We start from the raw sequence: 20090 nt of genomic DNA on the forward strand, positions 1-20090 counted from the left end.
TTTTTGCTTTTAAACTGTGCTTGATCTCTGCATATTATTTCTTTCCTGATTCAGGAAGCAACTTTTTCACTGGAAAGGTCATATTACATACTAACGTGTATTTTAGCCAAAAGCAATAGTTTAAAGTTAAAGTCTTGATGGATTGGTTTATTTCACACCTGCATCTTTTCACAAGATGTTAATTGATGGACTGGAGTCGTGTGGATTACTTGTATAATATTGTGATGTTTTTAATCAGACTCATTTAGACGGCACCCATTCACTGCAGATGATCCCCTAGTGAGCAAGCGATTTCCCCAAATCTGTTCTGATGAAGAAACTCTTGGGACGGCCCGAGAATGAAAAATTTATTTTCATTTTTAAGTGAACCATTCCTTCAAGTCGTTTCTCTTCCAAGTCAAGAAATGTTAATAGTACCATGATAAATACAATTATTTTCCCTTCCCCATTGTGTTCCAGGTAACTTCATAAAGATAAATCAATATATTTCATTACACTGTGTATCAACTGTATATCAGCTTTTTAACCCCATTAAGAAGCACAAAGAACCCAGAACATAGAATACAGTTTATAGAATGAAAGGGAAAAGTTCTAAAACGCTTCGACTTTCCAACAGGGGGAACTAGAATCCAGAAACTCTTACAGTAGAAGAGTACTTCCGTTGTCTTTATTCAAGTTCACCAAACATACACATCAAAACAAACATGGCAGTAAATGAAGCCTGAGCAAGTGGAAGATACATGAGTCCAGTGCGAAGTTGAGAATACACACACAAATATAGACACGTACAACATAATACAAAACATTATGAAAACAAACAGAAATGCAACATCCACAAACAGACAGTATGTCAGGGTTATATCATACAGGCCACAATTAAATTGGAACCATTGAGAGTATTTTAGTGAGTGCCATAACCCGGTTTAAAAAATTACAGCAATGACTAAATAATAACACAAACTGATCAACAGCTAAAAAAAAGGGCAGAATATAAACCATATGAAATTAAAACTTAAAACATGTGAAGGGCACATTTAGTCCCACAAATGTGTAACAAAGCCTGAAATTAGTGACTTAAACATCTGGATACTATGATATATTTATTCGTTTAGAGTACAAAGAGAACCGAAACACAAGTCAAGCAGATATTCCAACTTTTGTCAGTAAAACACTGCATGTGAGATCAAAACCAGCAACACAAAGCAGCTATCCTATTGCACATCGTCACAATGCAGAGCATTAACATGCGTTTTACAGAGAAAACACACTTATACACACACACACACACACACACACACACACACACAAGATGAATGATTACAGGAGGAAGACCCACAGAAAGTGTTACATGGATATGGAGAACAAAGAAAGTAGAAAAAGTCGAGAAGGTCAGTTGAGCAGTGCACTATATTAGCATAAATCCATGACATGATACACTGATATATACTGGGCATTTATTTGACAACAGTATTACAAATTATTAATTACTTTGTAAAATCATGACTCACGTTTGACCTTACAGAGCTCAAACTGTTCTGCCGTCACACTCAAAATCAATAACTTCCACATTCATTCGCAAGAACCTGCCTGAGGCACTCACAAGGCACACTGCTTTCAAACAGGTACTGTAGTTCAACATCTGGGGGCAGAATTCACGTTCCAGTGCATTATAGTCTGGAGTAGCCGTACTTACAACTCCATTTGAGATCATGCTTTATCTCATAAATAACAGAGATGTTCATTTAAACTTGTTATATTAAGTTTATAAACCTCTTTAGTAACTATTTTAGTGCTGGAGCTGGTGTGAGAGGTGAAACCAGTCCATCAACCGATAGCATCTATAAACCAAACGTAACCAATAAAAACTGAGGTTAGCATCTCAGTTTAGTTCTGTAACACACAAAGGGCTGATAGTGTAACATTATCCTATCAAACTGTTCAAAGTGCAGTGTTACGTCGCTAAATCAATCTGTTCTTCCAGTCCTGAGATTGAATCCATATTCCGAATGTACAGATCTCCATGGCATGCGTAAACCACTTTAACTCATTTTCTCTTTTACCACGAGGGAGGAATTTTCCTATTTCTTTTGTTACAAACCAGATCCTCAAAAGCGATAAAAAACGTGCATCATTGAACCATAACTCATGTAAACATAGAAGTTCATAAACACGGTGCAGTTCTCTCTTTATCAAGGGAATACGTTTGATTGAATCAGTACTTCAGCATCGTGGTCCTCTAGTGTTACTCAAGGTAGAAACAACACTAATGTCAATAGCAGAATATTAAGTCACAAAGTGAGAAATTGGTACAAGCTAAATTAAAAACAAGCCAATTTTTATCTCAAAACGCTCAAATATGCACACCTCTGTCTCTATTATCCTTAATTATTAAAAACAGTCCTACAGTTGTTGGTTTTAAAAAGCGTCAAAGTACATCTCAAAATAAAACAAAGGAAAATAAACCACAGGAAAGCAGCAAAAATGCCATTAGAGAGTCTAGTCTCAACCTGAGCCCAATGGCATGATCTATTTTCTGGCTCCGATAAATGTTAATTTTCGCAGAGCATAATGTTGTCAAATTTGTTGTGCACTTTGGTTCTGTCTGACTTTTTACATCAGTTTTCATTTCTACAGCTAACTTACAAGAAATTAAATACATGTACAGAGACACCAGAGCAAAAGTCCCATCCGGAGAAGGTAGTCCCGTCTAAAACACAGTTCACGTCAGCCCAATGATGAGACCTCTTCATACCTCTCTTCATCGGGACGTCCGACAGCACACCTTCAATGCGCCAGGTCAGTGTGACTGGAACTCAGGTCCCGTGACTTCCTTAGACGATTATTTCGTTCCTGACGGAAATGAAAAGAAAGAGACAATAAACAGACCACAGAACATCCTGATGGAAGTGAACAACTGTTCAGGGTAAAGCCACCTCAAGATGTTTAGTGAACTGAATCAGTACAAGAAGCATATAAACTGCAGCTTTGTTTTGCAGTCTATTTGACAGCTTATACCATTCAATCCCATCATTAATTGACATGTTAAAAATTGCATTAATTGACTTTTTGCCAGGACACAGAGTTGGAGAAAGCCAAGAATATATACACTATACAGTAGGGAAGCAGCCATATTTTGGTAAAGGGTGTGACCTAAAAGAAGCCCACAAAAAGGATAATTAAAGGCATTGTCCCCATACTATATATGTGAAAACTAGTATGCAACCTACTATGTCCACCGAGATTCTTTAGTGCATATCTAATTGACACTTGAGGTCACATGACAAAGGCAGTCAAGTGATGCAACTGATGGCATAAGTCACATGACAATAACTACATGCAGAATCCATGCATTAATCTTTTTCTTTTTTTACAGTCGTGAAGTTTGTTCCTCATTTTGGACCATAGGTTTAGTTTACAACCCAAGAAACATAAAATATTGTATTTTTAATTGCTTAAATGTTACAAAACTCTAAGGATCATGTTAGCATTTAGATATAGACCAAAGAACTGAACAATCAGAAAAATATCATTTGATATAGTATTGTTGAGATGACTGTACAGTTGCCTTTAGATATTTTAAATGCACTGAACAATGCACTAGCTCAACTTTAGGATTGTTTCTTAACATGTTTATTATATAACCCAACACCATCAATGGTGATGAAAGGTTTTAGCAAACAACCAATGGTGTTTTTCTGTGAGATCTCACACATTCATTAACGTGTGTTAATATGGTGACGATGGAGCTGTCAGAAGAGAGAAGGAAAGAGAGCAGTGAAGGATGTGGTCTTACGTTGAGTTGACCCACAGGTTTATCCGGCTCGTTGAGGACTCCAAGAGAGCTGGCCCTCTTCATGCTGCATCCGAGAGAGCCACATGCAAGCACGTGAGTTAGGTCAAAGGCCGGGGGTGAGGGGTCACGGTGAGGTTTGTGGGATGGGAATGTATGGGTTAAAACATGTTAATGCAAATTTCACTCAATGATGTTACCTTACAAAACACCACAGTGGAAACACATGCACTGACATACTGTGTTACGTTAGTCATCCACCATTCAGTTTTTGACACTTCTCTCATTACTCACAGATAAATATTTTCAAACGGAACAAAAAATCTGTTTAAACGTACAGTGATAATGACACTGCTGAGATATTTCAATTCAGGCCTCTGATGTTTCACTTATTATGTAAAAGGGGTGTGTTTGTTCACAAATCAATTAATAAATGCCATGTAAATGTATTACACCACGTTTGACATCATTGATGCCAAAATGCCATTTTCAGATATATTTTATCTGAACGTGACATGCTAGATTGAATATGAATGATGCAAAAACATTATTTTACAAAAACTCTTTCACTTTTGCATCTCTCAAAAATATAATGGGCTCACTTTCAGTCTGTTCCTCACACAAAACCATTGTAGTAGTCATTTGGACCACTTTTAGGGTTCCTTTATGCGGATTTCTTGTCCTTTTTGGAACATGACAGGTGTTAAAATGTTTGAAAAGAGATGAGGGTGAGTACGTGATGACATGTTCATTTTAAGGGTTAACCATTCCTTCAGGTCCAGTGTTTTTATTACACTGCACAAAATCATAGAGATGCCAAACAGGATCTGCAATGGATCAGTTTCACATTTCCAGTCTTTTCAGAAGCAGTTGTCGATATAATTAGCTAAACATCTAGAGTGGAGAACAGAGGACTACAATAACTGTTGTATTGTTAATATTTGCTAAAAAAAATTATATACAGTACAGACCAAAAGTTTGGAAACATTACTATTTTTAATGTTTTTGAAAGTAGTTTCTTCTGCTCATCAAGCCTGCATTTATTTGATCAAAAATACAGAAAAAAACAGTAATATTGTGAAATATTATTAAAACTTAAAATAATAGTTTTCTATTTGAATATACTTAAAATATATATATATATTCCTGTGATGCAAAGCTGAATTTTCAGCATCATTACTCCAGCCTTCAGTGTCACATGTAACATCCAGTCTATCACATGATCATTTACAAATCATTCTAATCTGATTTATTATGAGTGTTGGAAACAGTTCTGCTGTCTAATATATTGGATGAATAAAAGTTTCAAAAGAACTGCATTTATAAAAAAAAAAAAAAATATATATATATATATATATATATATATATATATATATATATATATATATATATATATATATATATATATATTCTAATAATATGTTTTCTTTACTATCACTTTTTATCAATTTAACAAATCCTTGCTGAATAAAAGTATTGATTTTATAAAAAAAAAAGAAAGAAAGAAAAAAAAATTACTGACCAGTATTGTGTATATTGTTATTACAAAATATTTATATTTTAAAAACATAGCTTCTTTTTTTTTTTTTTTATCGAGGTATCCTAAAAAAGTATCACGTTCTAAAAAAATATTAAGCATCAGAACTGTTTCCAACTTTGATAATGAATCATCAAATCAGAATGATTTCTAAAGGATCATGTGATAATGATCCTAAAAATTCAGCTTTGCATAACAGAAATAAATGATCATTTAAAGTATAATAAATTTAAAAACAATTATTTTAAATTGTAATAATATATCACAATATTAATAATTTTTTTCTGTATTTTTGATCAAATAAATGCAGGCTTGATGAGCAGAAGAAAAAAATATTAAAAATAGTAATGTTTCCAAACTTTTGGTCTGTACTGTGTATATATATATATATATATATATATATATATATATATATATACACACATTTACAATGTTAATAACTGTGAAAATGAAACTTCTAAAGGGAATTTCAAATAATAAAAAGAAGACATTTGCCAGGGAGTTGGTAGAAACAATGTATAAGAAGATGAGAAGAGAGGTAAAAAAAAAACTTGGTAATTGCAAATGAGACCACAAGACAGAAACTGGAGGAAACAGGCATGCAGCAGACAGCAAATTTGCATGGAAATGTTTATTCAAAATTAAACAAATGTACAACACAGCACATAGAAATAAAAGTCCTCAAATAAAATAAAAAGATCCAAGCAGACATGAAAAGGCATTGAAAAAAGTCACCAAGCAGAAAGGCATAAAAGATAAAGTAACCATAATCACACTCACCAGAAAATAAAGTTAAAATGCAAGGAATAAATAAAAACATAAATTGCATTTTACAGGGTAAGGAGAGAAAGACAGTCACATCTGGCAAATCAGATGCTACAGGGACCCCAGTAACAGACACACTGCATCATCATGTCACCCGTCACCGCAGATGTCGATTCAGGGTTACCAAGGTTTGTGCATGTGCAAAAAACACAGTCCAGTTAATAAAGCAAGCAAATTCCTTCATCCACTTAAAACTGGGTGAAAGAGAAAAAGGCTTTGCATATACCAGCAAAGGACTTTCCTTCAATATAACGTCATCACAATGTGCAAAATCCCATCTCCATGTAGTAACCTCCTGCCTCCCTCACATTAAAGAGATCATTCTATAAATCGCTTTTCAAAACTGTTTTGAGGAGGGGAAAAGCTATTTTTTGGTGTCATCCAGTGTTAAGAGTAATTCAGATTAGGGCATTCACTTTAATCTCCCAATGACCCTTTCAATTATTTTTAGAAAGTCCTTAGCAAGTAAAACTATTATTCCAGTGTATGTTGTGTCTGAGTCTTAATGGTCATAGTTTATTCAGCCATTGTTTAGTCCACAGTGGGAAGGTTTGGTCTCTGAATAGTTAGGGAAAGTTATGATATTTACCCCGGATTTTTAGGTTCGTTTTCTCGTAAGCCGCCTCCTTTGAGCTTGCGGACCAGTTTCTCACTGCTGCGGCGGATAGAGGCCCGCAGTTTACTAAAGGAACCGCTGCGCTTCAGCGAGCCCGAGCCGTCCTGCGAACAGAAAAGCTTCAGCGTCAAAACCACACATCCTCAGTTACATGCTGCACATTAGTGAAAGAGAGCACACACTCATTAACACACCCAACTTACCAGATCAGTACATTTGGTCCTCAGTTGTGTAAGATTTAAAGGGACAGTTCACCCAAAAATGAAAATCCTGCAAATTCTTTGTTGCTAAACCATAAGACTTAGCGTTACCCATAAGTCACATAATTATAATTAACATGAAGCAAATCAGAAGAATAGGATTAATCCATACGGAGTAATATGGAGTACTTGACAAAAATGTATATGATCTTTTTGAAGCTTGAAAATGTTGCTTGCTTGGACTTTCAACAGACAACAATAGTAAAGGATTATATAAAAATAACTTCACCTGTGTCCCAAAGATGAACTAAAGTCTTGTAAGTTTGGAACAATATTAGGATGAGTATAAGACTATTTTAATTTAAGGGTGAACTATCCCTTTAAGGTTATTTCTACATCAATATTATGAACCATTTAACCTTTCATCACAAACAGCTAAAATTCAAAGCATAACAAAATTACCAAAAATTAAAAGTGTGTATATATATATATATATATATATATATATATATATATATACTTTTATTTTATATTCAATAAATTGATTTACCTAAAACACTCATTTTTAAATCTCTTTAAACACAGCTTACACACGACCACAGCTAAATATTCACTATTTTTTATTTAGTTCTTTTTATCTTCATTTGCAACTTTCTTTTAACAAAGTTAAATGCAGAACAAATTTTTTTTTTTTTATCTAAGGCTTTTGCAAAAAGTTCATGCAAACATACATTTCATTTTTAAATAAAGAAAAAAACATATATTTTTTAACATTTCTTAATGCCACTCTATTACTTTCCCATTCATTTTGATTACTGCATGAGGATTCCGAATTATTAAATAATTAAAAAAAATATTTAACTATTTAGAGACTGCTCTCACAAAACAGCTAATTCTAGCTAACAAAACATGAGCATAAATACAAAGATTTATATTCACTACAAAAAATCGAAAAATGTAAAATCACAATTTTTAAAAATGGTTTAAAATTCCTAGATTTGAAATTTCCCTGTGATCGTGTGAACCCTGTAATATCCTGTAGGTCCCCCATACTCCGATCTCTGCTGCAGTCTCTTCTGCTGCGACCTCTCACCTTTGACCCCAGAGCCTGGCTAAGCATCCAGGGGCTTGGAAAAGTGAGGAGGGGTTGATGGAGGGGGAAGGAAGGAGAGGGTTGAAGACGATGCACACTGACCCAGAAAATATATGACCAACACCCTCTATTGAAAAGACAAGCTGTTACAGCAGTCAGCCACAACACATTCAACTCACAAACACACACCAACATCAGGCTTCAGTATTTCACCAGAAAACACACACACATTCAAAAACAGATGAAGAGAAAGAGCACACAGGCAGAGGCTGTGGTGAGCAGTCAGTTTTTATTAGAAGTTATGAAACACAAAAATGCAGCAACACACCAGAGAACAAGTTAGTAAGAGAAAGAAAACAAGAGCATCCGATTCATGCTTCTACTCATCCCTCTCTTTCTTCTCATCTCCCTTCTCTATTGTTTTACTATATACAATAGTCTCACAAAAGTGGTCAATATGAGATGTCTGAAAAAGTGTGTGGAAGCTGAACAACACAACCATGCCACATTAATGCACCGTTCATGAAGTGTGTGTGAGATAGCAGACTTTCAGACAGACAGAGCAGGTCAGAGTTCAGATGGCCCCAGCACTGCAGGACATTAAGGGGAACCAATGAGAACGGTGTCACAGGCTCTGCGGCGTAAACCAATTTGAACTTAAATACAAGAGAAGCTCTGTTCATAGCATTTGAGGCATAATGGCAATTTTCACTGCATATCATTTCCTCCATCATTCTATTATTTTGTCTTTGGTCTTGTGGACTTATTGTGGACAAAACGTATTTGTATACTTCAAAGGTATGGTCACAAGTCCAGAGTAAAACTAAACTGTATTGAATAATGTTTTATTTAACGTGATTTTAAATTTACAGGAAGCTTGAAATTTTACTGCATTGCTGTAACCATGATTTTTACATTTAAAATTATTTTGTGGTAACTGACATTATGCCAAGAATGCTGTTGTGTTTAATCTGTATTGAACCCAGAACACATTGCTTATGGAGGATGTGTTACAAGTACAGCACAAACATTAATCAGAATAGTTTCTTTTAAAGCCGAGTTAAATGTGACATCTTCTCTGACTACGGTTTATTTTCAAGTTCTGTCTTCCATTAAAGAATCACTTCACATCGTTCCAAGTGTGCAGGTTTATTTTCTCTTTTATGCAGACTTAGAATATAGTGCAAGTCATGGACTCTTTTTTTTTTAATGGTAGCTTGACGTATATGGTCAATATCGAGAAAAAAATCAATGTGTGTTCAAATATAAATAACAGCAAATAGGTTTGGAACAACATGAGGGTGAAGAAATAATGAGAGAATTTTCATTCTTGGGTGACCTATTGCTTAAACACCAAGGCAGCTGAATTAAGACAATATAGCCGAGATGAAAATACCAGTCAGTGTTAGAGATGGGAAGGAAAATGGAGGACAGTCCCTCTGGAAAACAAACAGTGAGAGCTTTATACAGTAGGAGCTCAACGGGAAGTTCATTAGAGACACAGTGACAGTTACATCCCAGATGAACAGATAAACAGTTATAGAGAATGAAAGACAAGAAGAGATCTGTCTACTGACATATTAAGGACTGAGAGATTATTATAGCGCTGCAAAATAGAAGAGCGACTTATTTCAGAAGGAAAGGCCAAGGATCTTGGCCAGTTGGGCCGGCTTTAGCCCACAGGAGTAGGAAGAGGAGGAGGAGGAAAACAGCAAAGCTGGAGAGGGGGGTGAGGAAGGTGTCCATCATGCAGAAGGTAAGTTCAACAACCATAACAAGGCATCTGGAGTTACACCTGCCAACCACACCAGAAACAGAGAGAGAGAGAGTGCGAGAGGAGGCAGAGTAAGTACACAAGAAGCAGGGAGAGGTTATAGAGAAAGAGGAACAGAGACAAATCGTTACATTATTACAGAGACTGAACTTGAAAGTTCTTACAAAGAAAGAGTCAGAAAAGAAGAAAGAGAAATAGGAAACATACAAACAAAAGATGGGATGGCAGAAAGATCTAAAACATACTATACGCAAGCAAATTAACACAAACGCTCGAATTCATGTCGCTGGGTTCTGAAATGTGCCACAGCTCACATTGTGTTCTCAAAGACTGCCACAAGGGGCGCTATAGCAGTAGAGCAAGCAAGCGGTCTTCTTCTAGTCAATTTAGTCTTCTGGTGAACTAACAGTTTTTGCTGAGGAAGTTAAAATGTTCAATGCGCAGGAAAACTTTTCCACAAGAATCAGCAGTTGACACTTTTGCAGGAACAAGGTTTGAACCCAGAGACAAGTTTGTGTTTATTCTTACAGTTCCATTGTCCTTAAAGGGATAGTTTACACAAAAATTCTAATTCTGTCATTTATTACTCACCCTCCTGTCGTTCCAAACCCGTATGACCTTCGTTCATCTTCAGAAAACTAATTAAGATATTTTTGATAGCTTTCTGACCCTCTATAGACATCAAGGCAACTGAAACATTCGTTGCCCAGAAAGGAAGGACATCGTTAAAATAGTCCATGTGACATCAGTGGATCAACCATAATGAAGCTACAAGAATACTTTTTTTGTGCGAAAAAACAAAAACAAAACAAAAGACTTCTGTGTCAGTCTTCGAGACATTAACAAGACTACGACGCATGCGTGTGATGCTGCAGACGCAGGAGCCGGCGTTCTGTCTTAGTTTATTATTTGCATATTATGGTTCGAATAAGTAAGGCTCGGCAAAAAATTGCAAGTCATCCTCTCTGTCGAAATCTTTAGACATTTTTGTGAAGACTGTTTTATGTACTGTACAGCATGCATCTTCCTCTGCTTGTAAACAAGGCGCAGTGCATGTGTCTTCTTCGTCATCATAATCTCGTGAACGTGCGGCAGAGACATTGGTTTTCTTTGCACACAAAAAACATGAACTATTTTAATGATGTCCTTACTTCCTTTCTGGGCCTTGAATGTTTCAGATGCGTTGCTGTCTATAGTATAGAGGGTCAGAATGCTCTCGGATTTCATCAAAAATATCTTAATTTGTGTTCTGAAGATGAGGGAAGATCTTACGGTTTGGAACGACATAAAGCTGAGTAATTAATGACATAATTTTCATTTTGGGGTGAACTAACCCTTGAAGTCAATGGGCATTTTGAATGGGTTTTTGGTTAAATTCCTGAAATGAGGTCTGTGGTCAACACAAGCTCAACAGTTTTCACATTTACTGTATGACATAATACACATTAATAATATCCCATTTGTGATGTTTTTAGGTGTCTTGAAAAAGATGGTCACTAACAAGTGGTGAAATAAGACTACAGAGATTGTCTGGGACATTAAACGTCATGACACTGAACTGTTAAACTCATCCACTCACTAGTTCTGCTTTTACAGCCTCTTCGTGCTTATAGTTGGACCCTTGCAAGCAATTCTAGCACAAATTTACAACTTTTAATTTTAAATAAAGATATAAAGAGCAGTCAGAAGCTTAGTGATGTTAAAGCTGTATGACCATGGTCTAGTCCATTTATAACCTAACTATAGCATTTAATTCTAGCAATATAATTAAGCTTCATAATTCATAAAAAGTGTGTTTATTTGTCAAGATTACCTTGAACAAAACGTGAAAAGAATCGTAAACTTTTATTGGTCACAGATCTTATTTTCTGCAACAATCAAAAGTGAATGGACAAAATGTTATCCGTTTTCTGTCAGAGGAACCAGAGAGATGCTAACTTCCAATTCTAACAAAGTTGTGTTTACAAGGTACCGACCGATTTATGTGCCTTTCAGGATGATATTGAACTGTTTTTGCCATTTTATTTGGATCTGCCTTTATTCAAGGCATCAGCAATTTGCTGCATTTGTGTTTGCATTTGCATATAGTATGTTATTAAGTCAGGAAGGAACATGTAAATGGGTATTAAAATGAGCTGAATATACTCCTCAGAAGAACTAATGCTAAACTTAATAATCAAAGGCACAAACAAGCTGGTAAAAAAAAAGATCCAAAAGAGAAAACAATCTTGTGCTACAATGATCGCACATGGGATCATGTGCTTGCTTTGAGGGAAATGGCCAGCCGGAATAAATTCAGCATAAATTCAGCCACAGGCTGGTTTCCATGAGCCCGTTCCATCAACCTTGGGCACGGTCTAAAAATGGCACACTATCAACCCTGAGGACTCATCGGTTTGTGCAAGCTGATATATTATGGACCTCAAATTTGATTGGGAGAGAGATATGAATAGATGAGGACAATAGCATGAAAACGGTCAGGCAAGAGGTAAAATGCAATAGGAGATTTTAAGAGTGCAAACAAAAACGCATTTCACAAATAGGATTAGAGCAGGCATTCAATGAGACAAATCAGAAAAGACAAAAAAAAAAAAAAACACATCAGGAGTACAGAACACACAGCCCACGCCAACATGTGAGAGACCATGCCATGTACGTCAATGTGAGGTTTGCTGATTATATGCTATGTATGTGAGTGCCTGTTTGTGTAATATTAACAAACGCATGTTTGCAAAAGATTAAAACAGTACAGTATATAGTGAAGTCCTGAGCTATATGTGTGTGAGAGAAATAAACAAGGACATATAAGCAAGAAAGACAGAAAAGGGAAATTCAGGTTACTGAGGCCAAACCAGCTTGATGGGAGCCTCCCACAATCTGAGTGGGGCGGGATCTCACTGGGGGGTGCTGATTGGTTGTCTTGGCACTATAGTTACTGTTGCTAAGGCAGCACAAAAGTTGTGACTCAGAATTGCAGAGAGACTACAGCAGAGGGGTGATGATCAAAACAGCAGCTACAAAAGAGCTGCTTTACAGAGATCGAGCAAACAGTCATCTAATGAACCGCTACAGAGAAAAAGTTAATGAATGAATTCTGTTTCGATTTGAGAGGAGTCACATCATTCAGTGTTCATTCAACTTGTGGAATATTTTGATTGTATTTGGCACAGAAATAATTGTTAATATTAGGGTGCTTACTAAAATACAGCAAGTGCATGCATTTCAACAATGCTTGGCGATTATTTTTAATTATTTTTATTTTTACTCTCTAAAGACGTTTTTCATATACACATTTCATATAAATACAGTTAATTAACTTAAAAATTAACAAACATTGATACCTCTGAATATAGAATGTGTTTAAGAATACACTACCACTTAAAAGCTTGGAAACACCTCTTAAAATAATAATAATACAAAATGATAATTCATTAATAACAGAATGTATTAAATGTAAAGATATTAAAAACACAATAATTGAGTTATTATTGCTACTATTATATATAATAACATTATTATAATAAACATCAAAGTACATCGAAGGATCTGCTTGCAAAATTAACTTTCTGCATAAGACTTTAAACCAAAAGGTTGTCAAATCAAACAAATTCAGTCAAGTGTCTCTAAATGTTTAACTGGTAGCATATTACATATAAATGAATATGTATAAAATATACTGTATGTGCTAAATATAACAGTATGCACAATACAATCTCAATGATGAATGGAGTTAATTCAGGGTTGAAAGGGTTAATAGGGTTTCAGCTCTACAAGCAAACAGATCAGACACTTAATCAGCATGAGGACTATGACTGCAACAATGTACGGAGTCACAAAGTATAAAGAGTAACTCTAATACTAATTCTTCGAGAAACACAGGCCTGGAGATGCCTTCTTGAGGGTCTTTTCCCCATGACTTTAAAACTGTTGGTCTGTGAGAACCACAGTACTTAACTGACCTTGGTTACTTTTATACTTTTGATACTAAAGCTCATACAAGCCACTGTTACCAGTCAATAGTCATCTAATGAAATTAAAAAATATATAATTAGCCGCATCTAATTTCAGGTTTGATCTGCTTCCAGTGACTTATGTTTCTGTTTTAAGTAAAGCATTTGATCAATGCAGTGGAACAGATACGAATGCATTATTCTTCATGTCATCTAATTCTGGATGTGAGGTGGGCTGGGTATATCAGGAGGCCCATGAGGGGCTTCATTGTGTCTGTTCTGGTCAGAATTACAAGCTGTCCTGAGTTACTATCCTTCCACTGTGAGACCCACGGGGCATTGTAGTGTGTGTGAGGCTGGGCAGTGTGTGCTGTACTTACCCCGTTCCACTCCACGCTCATACTCACTTCCTCTCCTCCGTCAGGGCCGCTCTCGTACTTCACCGTGTCCGAGTTCAGGCTCTCGCGGCTCCGCTGCTTCTCTCGTACTTCAGGGTCTCCCAGCACCTCCGCCACACGCTGCTTATGTGCCGTGTCCAGACCCTGCAGGAGGAGAGACACAGCAACACACTGGGAATTAACAAATATGATCTGAACTACATCTTTTTTTCAACAACCTATACATATTACCTATTTATAGAAAATGGCACTGACTGTATTCTAGAAAATCTACCTTGATGACATTTATTCAACACTTTCTGTACCTTTTTAATCTCACCACACGTCTGTTGTATAGAAAAGGCATTTTGAACATTTAGAATAAAGTTAAATATTTTACACATTTTATTTCATAATAAACAAATAAATATAAATAAATAAACAGTAATGATAAAATACTGTTGGGGAAAAGTTTGGAATAACTAAGATATGATTATTACAAAAATGGCAGTAAAGAGCTTTAAAATGTTACAAAAAATACATATATTAAAAACAAATATGCTGTTCATTGAACTTTCTATTCATCAGTATACTTACACGGTAATTATAAAACATTCAAATAAAATAAAAAAAGTTATTTTAAAATGATATAGATCCCAATATTACTGTTTATATATATATATATATATATATATATATATATATATATATATATATATATATATATATATATATATATATATATATATATATATATATATATATATATATATATATATATATATACACACACACACACACACACACACACACACACACCATACAATAATTTTTGGCATTGACAAAACCCATTTCTATCGTGAACCCACCCCCCGAAGGCTCTCATTAGGGAAAGACTGCTAAACATAATTGCAGCCAAATGAGCTTTAACTGTAATAGCATTACAGAAATCTTTAAACACCTGGCTACATGCCTAACTAAACCTTTATGAGGCCTTAATAAAAACCTATTGAATCCTGAGTGACAGACACACACACACACACACACACACAGACCTGTTTCCTGGAGCGCAGAGCCGCCTCCTCCAGAGTCTCTGCAGCCTCAAACTTGCCCTGTCTCCTGTAGAGAGCTCCGAGGTTCTTCAGTGTGGTCGTGACAGTGGGGCTGCAGGCGTAAAGGTCAGATAGGAAAACACTTCATTATGATGCTGCAGCGGTAACACCGCACAAACAAATGTGTGTGTTTGTATCAATGTATGCAGCAGATGAGGAAATATCTGACCTGTCTACTTTACAGGCCTTGTACCAGCCACCATACTCTCCAAACGGAGAACCATCCTTCTGCTTGCCCTGAAACAAAGAAAGCACTTAATCTCGCAAAATCTCAGAAACACTGAAAGCACCATCTGGACAGAACAATTGTCCTTACCTTGCTCTGTTCTTCTCTCTCCTCTGCATGCATCCAGATGGGTTTATTTTCATCTGCAGGGGGAAACCAAGGACATAAAAACAGCATCAGTTCAATATCAGTTCAATCCCAAACACACACACACACACACACACACACACACACACACACACACAGAGAGCTATTAGGTTCAATATAATTAGTGATGGTGTTCTAGTGCCTGAGGTGAACAGTGAGTTCACTGACACACATATTGGGAGCTTTTAGCTTACAAATGAGCTCTCTGTTAAAGCTTCACAACTGATCAAAATCTTTACTTGTCAATAAATGTGTGTGTGTGCGAACTAGTGAGAGAGAATGAAAGAGGATACTAGTGCAAAAGTCAAAAAGTTGTGCAAGCATTAGGGCTGGGTGCTATAAATATTGTCTTGATATTTTTAGCTTTCTGACATAAATTAATACATCTCAATATTTATGTATTTTCACTGAAATGGCTAAAAAGAGCAAGAAATTTTTTCCTAAATAAACATCTAACTAATTAGATTACAATTTATTTATAATTATGTTTTTTTTTTTTTTACATAATGTTCACAGTTATATAGTCATATATTACATGCTATAGGGACTAATATAGCAATGAAGCAGTAATAAACAGCACATATTTCTTTTATTTAAACATCTTAAGATAAGAAAAATGGCACATAATAAGCTCTTTTGAGTGATGAGACAAATTCAAAGCTGATTGGTCAGTTTTAAAGATTCACTGAAACTATGGACAATAGTTTGAAATGAGTGGCACATGCCAACAGATACTGACAGAGACTATATTAAACCATTTCGGGCTGAGCTCTCTCAAGCGATCTCGTGATAACAGAATTAGTCTTCTGAAGCAATCTTTAGGAAACAACGGCCAGATATAGCCATTTTCACAATGATGACGAACTTCACATTTCCAGCAACATCATCACACATTTAAAATGAACAAAATCATATTCCCCAGCTCTACAGAGCACGTTAAGCTTCATTATGAATTGTGTGTAAATTCCAGTGTGCTTAACTGAGCTGCTGCTGACATAAGCATAAGACAGCATCAGAACGTCTGTGAGCTGTAGTTTTAAGTTGAATGTTATACCCTACAGAGAACAAAATAAAATATGTTCTGAAAAAAAAAAAAAAAATACTTTGATCAGGAATAAATGATCATGTACCGTCCACAGAGCCAAACTCTCTCTCATGGGCTCTGGTGAGGATCTCTTTATACAGAGTCTCCGCCTGCTTAAACTTCCCCTGCTTCAGATAGCACGAAGCCTGAGAAACAGAACAGATGGATCATAAGAAGGACGGATTTACTTGAATATTATAAGTAGATAACAAAAAAAATTGCATGCTCCAGATTTCACACGAGTATGTATATTCATTGATTACATTATGTGCAGAAAGACATAAACTACAATAAATGCACATAATTAATTAGAAATAAAGCAGTGCTTGTACTTGATTGCAGATTGCAGTGTTAATTTGATCAACGATTACTGGCTGATACATTAGCAAGTCTAATCATATCTGGCAGAAAACCTAAACCTCAGTCTGCTGAAAAATGTCTGAATCGGAGCAGTATTTACTCTAAAAGCTTCTTCCATTACACTAAAAGCTGAATGATCCGTATCTGATGAGTACAATCTGCTGAGACGACAGATATCCTGCAGCAAATACCACCGCAGACTCCACACCATATGGATACATTTCTTAAAGTTACACAAAAGCTGACCGAGTCAGATCATCATTTCAAAATGAACATGTGGTATTGTAAAGGGATATTTGATTGCGAAGTTAATCTATTATTTAGCTCTGACGGTCTGCAGGAGGTTTTGTTGTCTCTAAACAAACTCAAAAAAATGCATACAGTACATGTACAAATGGAAGTGTGCATGTTTAAATGAATGTGTGGGTGTGTCTGTACCAGGTTGTTTTTGGTCTTGGCCACATTGGGGTCGTCGGGGCCCAGTTTGGTCTGGTAGATCTCGAGGGCCCTCTGGTAGTAGTACTCCACCTCTTCATACTTGCCTTGGTTCTGACACAGCAAGGCCAGATTATTCAGCTGCTTGGCAACATCAGGGTGGTCCTTTCCCAGCACCTGACAAACAAAAATAAACACACACCAGGTTATTCAGCTGCTTTACACTGATTGTAGTAGTTTACACACACACAGAGAGACAGGGGATCACCTGGTTATTCGTCTTTTTCGAAAGGTTAGGTCTATTAGTTAAAATAGCCATTCACACAGCACGAGTGTTTGCATTCCACTGTGCTGCTTTCCCATTGTTTTTCTATGCAAACATCCACTAGACGGATGTGTCTTGAGCACATCTTTAGCAGCGTCTTGCACGATACAGCTGTTTTCAGAACGCTGTCATGCGCAAAATGCTGCAAGCAAAATGTTTCTCAACCTTTTAAAAAAAAAAATATATATTTTTTTTATCTCAGTGCCTTGCGTCTAATGTTTTTGCATTTCATGCATTGTTATTCTATATAAATATGCACTAGATTTGACCGCTGCACTTGCGTCTCACATCTTTTGCAGCAACTTGTGCATGAGGTGTTTTAAAGACAAACTGCATTTTTGCATTCCACTGCGCTGCTTTTCTATAGATTTTCTATGTAAAAATCTGATCAATGGATGTGTTTGATCATTGCATTTGTGTCTCACGTCTTTTGCAATGTCTTGCAAATGACATCGTTCTAATATGGCGCTCAAGTTAAAAGTATCAAGTAATATTATGAATGTCTACTGTCTTAATTTCACGTTTGCTCAATTTCTTTAAAAACGAACAAACAAATCTTACGGACTTTTGAAAGGTAGTGCACATTTTGTTAATACCGCCCAAGAAAGGACAATGTGAAATGAAGTTCTGCAGAGGTGAAGCAATGAGAGTTTGGATTCAGCAGGTTGTCTAAGCTCTTTCTCTGTGTGAGACGCAGCACTCGGAGTAAGACTCTCAAGACTTCCAGCGAGAGCTTTATCACACAGGCTTAGATAAAGAGATGGAAATAAATCTGTGACACCGCGTGTCTAACACCATCCTCATCTGCACCCAGGCTGTGTGGCTGCTGCAGGTGTGCTCTTCTACAATGTGTTATTTTTGGATAGGAGAAAAAAGTTGAACAGAGAACTGTGGAAGGGGAAGATCACAACTAAAAAAAGTCAGAACTTCTGAAGTTCCATTCTTTGTTCTTTAGTCTTTTAATGAAAGAGATGAAACGTAGAGAGAGAAAGGCAATGTGCAGAACTCAGAATATGAGTTATGCTTTGCAAAAGCGATTGGGAATAAAGACTAAAGTTATTATAAAGTCATAGGCATGATCTCACTCACCTTTTCTCTGATCTCCAGTGCCCTTTTACACAGAGGCTCTGCTTCCTTGTACTTCCCTCGTTTGCCATAAAGAACGGCCAGGTTGTTCAATGTGGCAGCCACCTGCATACGCAGGAAAACAAGAATATATATTTATATACATAGATGCATTTCAATCATACAGCTACAAAAGTCAAATAAAACAATCAAAAGAACAAATCAACAATTGTGAATTGGTGCAATAATTTATATACAAGCAGTCATTTCATTTTACTGAAAATAATTAGTTGCTGGAAATCTGATCAAGATGAAATGTTCCCATTGTGGGCTACCTAGCACGCATGCAACCATAAACCCCCTGTGTGCTGTGTTACACAACTTTGATTATGACACCTCCGTGCATGTGAGACACATATCTGTGTGACAGACGGCAAGAGTGAGAAACAGGAAGAGAGAAACAGTAGGGCTGGGCGATATCTAGCGAATATTTTGTCTTTTAATGGTATTACATATTCATAATACTATATGTATTTATTCTGAGATTTATTATGGTGTCAAAAAGGGTGATTTCTTCAATCAGCAGAACCATCATTTCATCAAACAGCGATTTCAGACAATTACTAGATTCGGAAGGTTTCATGTAAGCACTAAAAAAAAAAGTCAAAAGAAAGTAAATAATCCAGGCATGTTTTCCCCCAGTTTTCCAATGACACGATGAAGAATTATATTTAGATATTTTCATTCACCAGTATAGCAGTACACATTAATAATACATCTACCAACTTTTTTTTTTTTTTTTATAATATAAATATTATATACAAAGACTTTTGATTGGTGCAAATGCAAACAAATAATGAGGTGCAAGTTTTATATCTGGAGGATACCTTTTTGAAAAGTGCTTTAAAATCATTACGAAATGTTGCTCAATTTCGTATCGGCCAAAAATCATCAAATCGATACATCATTCAGCTTTAGGAAACAGTCTGATAGAAGATAGAGAATGAAACAGAAGAGGTGAAACAGACAGATCTATAAGAGGTGTTAAAGTATCTGACCTCTGCAGAGAATTGTGGGACGCTGGTCCTGATGAGAGGGCAAGACATAAGCTTCACAAACCCAAACGTCAGCAGCCTGTGCTGCGTATTTCAATATACACACACACAATATGCTC

General features: G+C 36.1%; 1 protein-coding gene across 5 annotated transcripts in view; it reads right to left on the reverse strand.

The window, feature by feature from the left end:
- Positions 1-642: 642 nt before the first annotated feature.
- The window catches only part of LOC113112964 (kinesin light chain 1-like), a 32410-nt gene continuing 12962 nt past the window's right edge, over positions 643-20090 (reverse strand). The window contains exons 8-17 of one of the 5 annotated variants that reach the window (XM_026278965.1): positions 18941-19042; positions 17530-17703; positions 16778-16877; positions 15591-15643; positions 15444-15511; positions 15218-15326; positions 14193-14327; positions 6742-6872; positions 3794-3857; positions 643-2850 (exon numbers count right to left, since the gene is read on the reverse strand). In XM_026278965.1, the coding sequence (XP_026134750.1) occupies positions 2785-2850; positions 3794-3857; positions 6742-6872; positions 14193-14327; positions 15218-15326; positions 15444-15511; positions 15591-15643; positions 16778-16877; positions 17530-17703; positions 18941-19042 (1002 nt within the window). In that variant the 3' untranslated portion in view covers positions 643-2784. Of the gene's footprint in view, positions 2851-3793; positions 3858-6741; positions 6873-8331; positions 9857-14165; positions 14328-15217; positions 15327-15443; positions 15512-15590; positions 15644-16777; positions 16878-17529; positions 17704-18940; positions 19043-20090 lie in introns of those variants that run through there. The other 4 variants (XM_026278964.1, XM_026278966.1, XM_026278969.1 and 1 more) reach the window with 4 other exon arrangements.

Source organism: Carassius auratus, chromosome 13, assembly GCF_003368295.1.
Source record: "Carassius auratus strain Wakin chromosome 13, ASM336829v1, whole genome shotgun sequence".
Classification (NCBI taxonomy): domain Eukaryota; kingdom Metazoa; phylum Chordata; class Actinopteri; order Cypriniformes; family Cyprinidae; genus Carassius; species Carassius auratus.